The sequence below is a fragment of the Cucurbita pepo genome, unplaced genomic scaffold, assembly GCF_002806865.2.
Source record: "Cucurbita pepo subsp. pepo cultivar mu-cu-16 unplaced genomic scaffold, ASM280686v2 Cp4.1_scaffold000389, whole genome shotgun sequence".
In the NCBI taxonomy this organism is placed as follows: domain Eukaryota; kingdom Viridiplantae; phylum Streptophyta; class Magnoliopsida; order Cucurbitales; family Cucurbitaceae; genus Cucurbita; species Cucurbita pepo.
This window is the reverse complement of record NW_019646623.1, coordinates 23,792-34,691: the sequence shown is the minus strand read 5'-3', so window position 1 is coordinate 34,691 and position 10,900 is coordinate 23,792. Positions and strand designations below refer to the sequence as shown.

Genomic DNA, 10,900 nt, shown 5'->3' with positions numbered 1-10,900 from the left:
TTTGGTGACTCAAATGATTAAAGTAGGGATCCAAAGGTTGGGTCGGGCCGTTGTTTATTTAAAAAAAAAATTATTTTAAAAATTATGTTTATTCAAGGTTAATTAACAACAAAATATCTTAAACTCAAATACCAAATATTCAAAATTCACAACACATCACTAATATATATAGAATATTCTAATATTTGTAACAATTTAAAAAATAGGATAAGACCGAGTTGTTCGACTTGACTCAAATTTTTTTTTTATTAAATTCCATAAATTATCAAATTATTTAAATAATGATTTATATTAAAACGACAAATTATAAATAATAAAAAAACATTTATCGATTAGATATGTCTTTTAATAATATTTTCCAACGTTTACTTTATTTGTCACAATCAACAAATATATAATATTTATGTCGGAATAACCATTAATATGGGAAGATAAGAGTATATAATTTTAACATATTGATTAAAAAAATATAATAAATTACTGTATTTTGAGCCATCAATTTTTAAAATAAAAAATGATATTTTGTCGATTAAATTATATTTGAATTGGATATATGATGTAAAGTTATCAAGTAAATTTGACTTTCAAATTAATATTTGAATAATAAAATACAAATCAAACGGATTTTTGTCCTCACGCGCGATAGCGAGCGTGTAGCCACGTTTATTATCCATCTCCTCTCTGGCAAAGCTGCACTTTTCCATAAAAAAAAAAAAAAAAAAACAGGGAGAGAATCTCCTATATAAGGCTACCGTACCACAGCCGTTCCCGGCATTTACTCAAGGTCCAATTATATTATGCCACCTGTCGCGACAAAACTACCGATTGATCGGCGACGTTCGTGGATTTGTCGAGTGTCACAGTCTCATCATACTCATGAGCTCATATGGCAAGTTGCTAACTATTTTGTTCTTAATCTCATTGTTTTTTTTTTTTTTTNGCTTGAAAAAATAAACAAACACTTCAATAATAATTTTGAATCGTTTTTTTAAAAGTAAAATCAACTTTAAAATAAAATAATATATTTTAAACAAAATTCAAATTTTAAAAATTATTTGGTTAAGATAATCCATTTTTAAAACATATAGATATATTAAATTTTATGATTGAGAACGTTTAATCGAACCAATCTCAAGAGACTTTAATGAAAACTCCATGGACCCGAAAATAGATCGAGAACGTTGACGTTCCATTTTCTCCCAATCGTTTTGTGAATACAAAAAAAATCGAGAACCCAATTTGACCCAAGAAAACCATAAATACAAGAGTTTAGTCAAGGTTAGTCGAATTAGTACAACAAATGTTCATAACTAAACTCGACCCAAATCCTACTTTTATATTCTATGTTTAACTTTGATATTATATATATATATATACAAAAAAAAAATACGATGAATGTGGTAATTATGTTAGATATTTATTTATCATAAGCTTTTTAATTACGTTTTTAAACTTTTAATTTTATGCCTAGATATTGTATTTATTTAAATAAATAACGATTATTAGAATTTATATTATTTATAAATTACTAGATGGATCAATTTTACATGCATGACAGAGGTAAACAAATAACGTTAAAACAAGACAGTTGAAAAGTNTACATGCATGACAGAGGTAAACAAATAACGTTAAAACAAGACAGTTGAAAAGTCAGAAAAAAAAAAGAGATCCAAACGGGATAAGAATGAAAAAAAAATCTATTTAACGAAAAAAAATTAAAAAATAAAATATATTTTTTTTTAACAATAAAACAAATATTCAAAATATACTAAAAATAACCGATAATAATTTAAAAAATATACAAATAGTTAAGTAATTATTAATTTAGTTCTTAATTAATATCTTAAAAAGGATCCATTTTACCCAAAATAGATTAAATATTATCAATCAAATACTTTGAAAAGTTATTAAATATTATCTTTCAATAAAATTTATCAAAATAACATGTTCATGCATTTAAAACCATTATTTTGTAAACAAATTTCATTGTTTTTATTTTATTTTTTAAATAAATATAAAAAAAATAAAAATTTAAATGCATTAACATGGTAAGATCTAGAATTTTAAAAGATAAACAACCAAATCCCAAATTACTCACATAAGAAAACTATAAATCGATCGGAAAAAATAATAAAAACAAAAAAACAAAATATATATGGAAAAAATAGATAATTATGGAAAGAATAAAAACTAAAAAAAGGAAATTATTTTAGTATTATAATTTTAATAAGATTTGGAGAAATATAATTTTGATAAATAAATAAATAAAAAAAACTCGAATTAAACCGAATCGGGAATCGGGAATCGGGAATCCTACGTGCCACGAGTCACTGACGGCAGTGAAGCAACTCCACTTTGCGCCTTAATTTATTTCCCTTTTTTTAAAAAAAAAAAAAATAAAAAATTACATAAACGACTTTGCTTTACAATTTTTATTTTCATTATTATTATTTTTTTTTTAATTTTTTTTTTCCCTTTTTATTTCTTCCTCCCTCCCCCCAAGTCCTCGATTTTCAACCTCTTCATTAGCAGCATGAAACCGAAACCTCAGCTCTCTTCTTGAACCCAGGTACCTATTTTTATTTTTATTTTTATTTTCTCGTTTATTTTGTTTATTTTTTTTCATGTAAATACCCAAAATATATGTGAAACGAACTATATATTTCTATATTCATATTCACGTTTATTATTTTTTGGTTTCAATCTTCGTAATCGGATGAAGTTTTAGGACCTAGTTTTCTTTTTCAGGTTGTTTTTCTTTTCACGTGGGCTTGCTTCTGAGGTTTCTGCTGCTTGTGTTCATCAATGGAGGTCGAGTATCATTATTATAACTGATTTCTTCTTTTCTTTTATGTTCTTTTATGTTTTTTACTCTGCGATTTGTTCATTCTATTCTGTTTCTGGTTTTATCGGCTGGAATTTGATGGGATCATGTTGGAATTCTGCGTATTGGAATGTTGGATTCTTCGTTTTTTTATCTTTTTTTCTCAGCTTTTTTTGTTTTTGGTGGCTTAATTTGTTCATTTGTTCATCTGTTCTTAATGAAGTTGTTCAAATGGCATTTACCTTAGTGAGATTGTTCTTTCGGGTTATTTATTTATTTTGGACTGGAAAGTGGATCTGGATTGAGTTAATTCACTTGATTTTTGGAGCTTAATCCTTGTTTCGGCTGGTTTATGGAATCTGTTTGTAAGAATTTTGATGAATATTGGTGACTGTGTTCTTGTGAATTTGTGTTTGTTCTTCTTTTAAGGAGATTCAAATTGCGAAGGAAGGTCGGCATTTTGGTTTGGAGCTTGTAATGATTTGAAGTTGTTTAGTTTTTTTCATTGTTAATGCTGAACTGAGTTACTATTGGAGGGTTTTAGTGTTTCCTGTTATTTTAAAATTAGTAATAGAAGATGATGCAAAGCTAAGATCGTCACGAGAATTTAAGAACGTGCTAAACGTTGAACCGAAACGGATTTGAAAGGGACGAGTTTATGAAAGATGCTAAACTGGTTTCTCTTTGGCAGATGGATTTGGTAAAAGAAAATCACCATGACAGCAATGACAATGAGGATAGATCTCCCGAACGTTCGGTTTCTCAGGATACTTCTGAAATATGCGATGAGTTTTTAGATCCAGAGGTTTCTCCTCGAGTCGGTGAGGAATACCAAGTTGAAGTTCCTCCTCTATTGTCGAAATCGGATATAAACTGGCTTCGGAGTTACAAGGAGGCAGAAACTCAGGCTAATGACCTCCAAGAGTTTTTTGTGGGATTGCCCGTTCAGGTAATGTGGATTTCCGAGGAGCTATGTGAAGATTCGGTAGAGAAATACGACAAAAATGAGGTCTTGAAAGCTGAACAGATAGTCGGTGATGCAAAGTTGAACATTGAGGCAATGGAGATGATGGCAGGTAGTACAATAATGGTCGGTAAAGCAGCAGATTTAGCTTTACCGAAAGAAACTGCGCTTGCAACAGATCAGAAGGATAATATCGATGGTCGATATCTGGTTCCCGGTGTGTTCGGTGAGCCTTGGAGTAGTATAGAAGAGGCCAGCTTCCTGCTTGGTTTGTACATATTTGGGAAAAACCTTGTTTTGGTAAAGAAGTTTGTTGGAAGCAAACAGATGGGGGATATTCTGTCGTTCTACTACGGAAGGTTTTATCGATCTGAAAAATACCGCCGATGGTCTGAGTGTCGGAAAGCTCGTGGCAGAAAATGCATCTATGGACAGAGATTGTTTAAAGGTTGGCGACAACAGGAATTGGTTTCTCGGTTGCTTCTTCTCGTACCAGAGGATTGCAAAAATTCATTAACGGAGGTACGCTTATGCTTCACCGTATACCAACTTTAACTTGCGTAGGTTGTTTGCGTTGGCTTGGTATAGAGCTTTTGAGCTAAGATCAAACATAAAAGAACCCTGTTAGAAAATCACCGCTCGGTCTAGTCCGCTTGTAGCATCATGCTTCTTTAACCATCATGATAATTGTGTCGCTCGAGTTTTATGGCTCAGCTTCTTCTCTTTGAACTCCTGATTATCTCATAAGTGATGCATTTATACATAGAAACAATCTAATTGAGTTCGTGGTGCATATAATACCGTTATCTTTTTTATTCCCCGCTTCGAAAGATTTGTATTCACAACAAAAGATGGCCCGTTTTGGCTTCGACTTAAAATATGCGAACATGACGGTAGTTAGAGGAGTAGCTTCAAGTTTTTATGTAATGCTAAGCCATCGAGTAATTCTTCGTCTGTGGACGTGCGGTCCATATTGTTTGTGATGCTGCATTTGTTTGTTTTGCTCTAATATTTGTATGCATTGTCAGGTCACAAAAGCGTTTGGAGATGGCAAAATGTCGTTCGAGGAATATGTATTTGCGTTAAAGGCTAAGGTTGGATCGGAAGCTTTTGTGGAGGCAGTGGGAATCGGGCGAGGGAAGCAAGATCTTACGTGCGTTTCGATGGATCCTCTAAAGTCGAACCATGTTACTTCTATCCGTCCTGAGATACCTATTGGGAAAGCATGTTCTGCCCTTACTCCCCTAGAAATTGTCAACTATCTAACAGGAGATTTCAGGTTGAGCAAAGCCCGATCTAACGATCTCTTCTGGGAAGCTGTTTGGCCCCGTTTGCTTGCTCGGGGATGGCACTCCGAGCAGCCGAGTAATGGTTTTACCACTGGTACAAAGCATTCATTGGTCTTTCTTGTCCCGGGTATCAAAAAGTTTTCAAGGAGAAGGCTGGTAAGGGGAAACCATTATTTTGATTCAATTAGCGACGTCCTCGGTAAAGTTGCTTTGGATCCTGGACTGCTCGAGCTCGAAAACAATGTCGATAAAGGTTGTAAGAGCAAGGAAGAAAATGGGTGGACCGATGACTCGAAAGTAGACCACGAGGACTTTCCTTCTCAACAACGCCATTGTTATCTCAAGCCAAGAACTCCATCGAGCAGCGATATTGTGAAGTTCACCGTCGTCGACACCAGTCTAGCAAATGGAAGTGCAACCAAATTCCGAGAACTTCGAAGCTTACCAGTCGACGTACTAAGTTTTTCTTCCCCACGATCTTATTTCGAAAATAAATACCTATACTCTCCGAACGGATCATTGGAGGAATCTGATTCGGAAGAGGATCGCCATTCCGACAAGGCCGAGACTGTCTATACTTCTCAAGCTTCAAGGAGAAACAAGGACCAAATGGTCTACTCCAATGGACACTGTTCTCCAGCTGATGTTTCAAACCAAGTGCTTCCACTTAGTGAACTAGATTCTACAGATTCACATGCAGAAGTTTCGAAGGACCGCAGCTCCTTACCGTTCGATGGCACTCGACCTCAAAACGGTATTATGAACCAGTCTAGCCAAAAAGCGAGATCCGACAACAAAAGGAAACCAGCTAATGTTACCAAAAAACGCAGGAGACTAAAGGCTTGTAGTTCGAAGTCGACGAGTACTGTTTCAGTAGCTTCGAAACCGAAAGAGGAGGACGCTGTCTGCTGCTCTAAAGATGGCGCCAATACTAGTAAGAACGTCCTCCCCGGTGCAGCTCCTTCTCAGAAGAAATCTTCTGATTCATCTGGATGCAGTCCCATATCTAGCCTCGATGGAAACTCGAAGGATATCGACCTCAATCAATCTCGTACCTTAATAGACTTGAACTTGCCAGTTCCTCCCGACGCAGAAATCGACGAACCTGTTGTAATGGAAATGCGAGAAGGTCAGCCCGACCAAACGGGCAAGGAACCAGGGGATCCTCGAGCAGTTAAAACTTCTGAAGCCCCGGACACGTCTGATCAGCAGCTTCAAACAAATTCAAGAAGAGTCGGTAGCCGAAACCGACCTCCGACAGCTCGAGCGCTAGAAGCAAGAGCCTTAGGATTGTTGGACGTCAAACATAAGCGAAAGTATAAGGATTCATTTCTGGAAGATAACTCGATGATGAGGCCGCCACCGCAGCGTGCTCGTCCGAAGGTGAGACCTACGGAGAACTTGGGACTTAGCATTGAAAAATTCAAGATTGAAGATAGAGCAGTTGTTAGCTCATGTAACAGTAACAGTATAAGCAATAGCAATAGTAATAGTGAGGTGTTATCTTAAGCTTGAAACTTAGTTCCTGGAAGAAGGATCATAGCATCTAATTAAGCTTCAAAACAAGAGATTTACTTCTTGGTTGCCACAGTTTATTTATATATATATTTATATAACAACAGTTGAAATCTTCTTTTTCTCCGTCTCTATCTACGACGCTCGGCCGTCCCGAAAAGTATTCTTATTCTTTCAAAAGTAGCCGATATCATTCGAGCCCACTGCTAAAAGATATTGTTCTCTTTGGGCTTCCCTTTTGAATTTCCTCTTAAGGTTTTTAAAACGTGTCTGCTAGGGTGGAGTTTTCATACCCTTATAAAAAATGTTTCGTTCTCCTCCCCAACTGAGGTGGGATCTCACGATCCCCACCCCATTCAGAGCCCAGTGTTCTCGCTCGCACTCGTTCCTCTCTTCAATCAACATGGGATCTCACAATCCACCCCCTTCGAGGTCCAGTGTCCTTGCTGACATTTGTTCCTCTCTCCAATCGATATGTAATCTCACAATCCACTTCCTTTCGGAGCCCAGTGTTCTCATTGACCTACCAGTCGGTATTCACTCCAGTTCAAGGCTTAGCATTCTTGCTGACACACCCGCCTGATGACTGGCTCTAGCGGTAGGCTTGGACGGTTACAAATGGTTGATTTTTCATTTAACGGATTTTCTCCTCTAATTATATTTTTGAAGCATGGAAAGATTATAAGCTTTGTTTTTAAAACAAACGACACATTTTAGGAATATTTTATATATATAGTTTTTCCTTATTTTATTATTATTTTAATTTATAAAAATTTTATACTTATAAATTTCCAAGACAACCATTATATATAATATAAAATATTATTCCACTTTTTTATATAGTTTAATTTGTTTCCATTTTAGATGTATCCAATCACAAACCTTCGTTTAATAAAGAACACATATAAATACCGCGCCAAGTTTCATTTCAATGAAAATAACCGGATCGGCCACGTTCGCCCTCCAACTTTCTTTCATTTCAGGAACTTCAAAGCGGCTCGAGTTTGGCAACTCAGTAAAATCGAGTCGCGACTCACCGATTCGTCATTTCAATTTTCGTCTCCATTTCTCCGGAAAGTATGGTCGTTAAACCCTCCGACGCGTAGGGTTCTTGATTCTTACGCTGGTTCTGCGACAAATTTCGAATGATTCTGAATCTCCGATTCCAGTTCGTTCAGTAAGATCGTTTCTCGTTTTGAACAAGGAAGCGATGGGATAGGCATTTCGTCGAGCGGCGGAAAGAATCAAGCCGGCTTGGAGCGTGGATTCCACTGCCTCTTCGTTGAAAATGGAGAGTGTCGTCGATTGAAAACCTCCGCCGCGTGCGGCCGAGGAGGCTCGGGAGAGCGGCGCTCATGATTCTGGTAATTGTATTTTGTTAATCGTTGGCTGCGTTTCTTTGATTTCTCTGATTTGTTTTTTAGTATTCTTTCTGGAACTTTGATAATCGAGGCTTAAGGTTATTGAATAAGGACTATGTTTCTCTGTTGAATTAAATGCAGTTTCGTAGAATTCCTATGCGCTGTAGATCATCAGGTTTCGATACTGAGCTTTATTTTTGTTCCTTTCCTACCAGTTTCTCTCAATCGCTTTGGTTCTTTTTTTTCTTTCTTTCATTTCATGCGGTTATTGATTATCTTTCTCAGATAATGTACTAGTATTTCTCCACTAGAATTTTGATTTAAGCTCATTTACCACTCATTGATCTGATCGTCAATGAAGTAACTGTTCGTCATTGTTTATCGGCTTTTGTCTCTGTTTCTTCTTTCATTTTTGTTTGTCGGCTTCTGTCACACTGAACTGAAATGTTTCTGGTTACTGTTCATCACCGTCGCTCCTTCCTCGTGGTGTTTGATTTTTTAGAACTGAGGTTATAGTTTAACAGTTTAATGTGAGCATTTGATTCTGGTTACAGTTTTCTTTGATTTTTTGGTCCTGAGCTTTGAGTTCGACAGTTCACTTGCTTCTGAGATCGCATCTTTTTCCTTCTTCTCATTATACTATTTCTGTTAGTTGTATTTATTGAGACAGCTCTGCTATTGCGTATGTTTTTCGTTAGCTTCCATTGATTTAGGCTTCCAATGTCTAAGCATGAAAAGAAAGCATAGAGAGGCCAAGGAAGATGTTCTGGATGCTAGAGACTAATCGATGATTTTTTTATTTTATTTCTGGAGCATAATGACATTCCAGTTGGAGTCTCTTTTTGTTTGATTCTCTTTCTCCATTGAATCGAATGCAGTTCCATAGAATCCTATGAGTTCTATATAATCAGATGTGGATAATGAGCTTGATTTTTGGGACGGTCAATCTGGAAAGGAATAAAGATCAAATCGATGCAGAAACTACCTATAAAATTATGAACAATTCTGAACAATAACTATGGATAATGAATGTAAATAGTCAGCATTGTGCAACAGTTAGATGGAAACTTAAGATCTCTCCAAAGTCAGTCTGATGATTCTCTTGCCGGCGGGAATGGACTCATTTGTTATAATATAATTGAATGCTTACCGTTCCCAACTGTTCTTCAGGTGGTGTCTTGGGAAGTAATTCTGGAAATGTGCTTGAGGAACGAGATCTACGGTTTGATGCCATATGGTGGGTCGAAACTAGATCAAAGCCTGGATCAAAACTTGAGATGAGGGAGGTAAGTTTCCACGAAAAGCTGCCAAATTACTCTAACTAGAATACGAGGCATTGCATATATTCTTACGATTGATTCGAACTCTAGTGCATGATCCGATGCTTTCTCTTTATTCTTTTTTCCATTAATAATCCTTGATTCCTGACCAGTCTTACGAGACCAGTGCCGTGATCATACACAAAATTTCATCAAAATTCATATATATTGTAAGTGAATAACCGTAGATTGTTCAATCATTTGATAACCGTGGTCTTACTAGACCAGTGCTGTGATCATACACAGACGAGGATGGCTTGTCACTTGGTTTTTTTTTAATTATTATTTTATTTTTTACTTCTTATCTTCTTATTTTGAAGAGATATGGCTCATCACTTTATTTTTAAATTTTTTTGTCATCCAAATTTTAACAACTAAAAAATGATTTTTATTTTTGTTTTTGAAATTTGACCGATGTTAAAGGGTGGTAGAAAAACATTGAAAAAGCAAGTACAATGGTTACCATTTTAATAGCCTAACATTGCTTTCTGTCTTTTACAGTAATTCTTATCTGATTTTGGTGATACTGATAACGTTACAGGGCTCTGTGGTGGAGAGGTATGACAGACCAATGCCAAAGCAAAGAAATACAGATCTAAAATCCAGTAAATACGAGGATCGCACAGCCCCACCAGGAACTTTAAATGTAGCACAGATGCGCCACATAATCCTCCTAAATGAATGTAAGGCTGATGACTTCGAGGGGCCAATATGCGTTCACCAAATTGCTGAAAGGTATAATAATGTCAGCGTCCATCAAATACAGTTCAAAGCCTGGATCAAAACTTGAGATGAGGGAGGTAAGTTTCCACGAAAAGCTGCCAAATTACTCTAACTAGAATACGAGGCATTGCATATATTCTTACGATTGATTCGAACTCTAGTGCATGATCCGATGCTTTCTCTTTATTCTTTTTTCCATTAATAATCCTTGATTCCTGACCAGTCTTACGAGACCAGTGCCGTGATCATACACAAAATTTCATCAAAATTCATATATATTGTAAGTGAATAACCGTAGATTGTTCAATCATTTGATAACCGTGGTCTTACTAGACCAGTGCTGTGATCATACACAGACGAGGATGGCTTGTCACTTGGTTTTTTTTTAATTATTATTTTATTTTTTACTTCTTATCTTCTTATTTTGAAGAGATATGGCTCATCACTTTATTTTTAAATTTTTTTGTCATCCAAATTTTAAGAACTAAAAAATGATTTTTATTTTTGTTTTTGAAATTTGACCGATGTTAAAGGGTGGTAGAAAAACATTGAAAAAGCAAGTACAATGGTTATCATTTTAATAGCCTAACATTGCTTTCTGTCTTTTATAGTAATTCTTATCTGATTTTGGTGATACTGATAACGTTACAGGGCTCTGTGGTGGAGAGGTATGACAGACCAATGCCAAAGCAAAGAAATACAGATCTAAAATCCAGTAAATACGAGGATCGCACAGCCCCACCAGGAACTTTAAATGTAGCACAGATGCGCCACATAATCCTCCTAAATGAATGTAAGGCTGATGACTTCGAGGGGCCAATATGCGTTCACCAAATTGCTGAAAGGTATAATAATGTCAGCGTCCATCAAATACAGACGATTTTGCAGTTTCTGTCTCTGCCACC

The 10,900-nt window shown here is 35.7% G+C and overlaps 1 protein-coding gene and 1 long non-coding RNA gene across 2 annotated transcripts; both read left to right on the top strand.

Annotated features, from left to right (window-relative positions):
• Positions 1-2,458: 2,458 nt before the first annotated feature.
• Positions 2,459-6,659, top strand: LOC111785153. Its single transcript, XM_023665614.1, has 4 exons — positions 2,459-2,569; positions 2,749-2,811; positions 3,516-4,310; positions 4,817-6,659. The coding sequence occupies exons 2-4, from the start codon at positions 2,806-2,808 to the stop codon at positions 6,584-6,586; spliced, it is 2,571 nt and encodes an 856-aa protein (XP_023521382.1). The 5' UTR covers positions 2,459-2,569; positions 2,749-2,805; the 3' UTR covers positions 6,587-6,659.
• An 884-nt stretch (positions 6,660-7,543) lies between these two features.
• LOC111785157 lies at positions 7,544-10,032 on the top strand. The gene is made up of 3 exons (XR_002813629.1): positions 7,544-7,956; positions 9,124-9,239; positions 9,814-10,032. It is a non-coding gene; the product is annotated as an uncharacterized LOC111785157 (long non-coding RNA).
• The last annotated feature ends 868 nt before the right edge of the window (positions 10,033-10,900 follow it).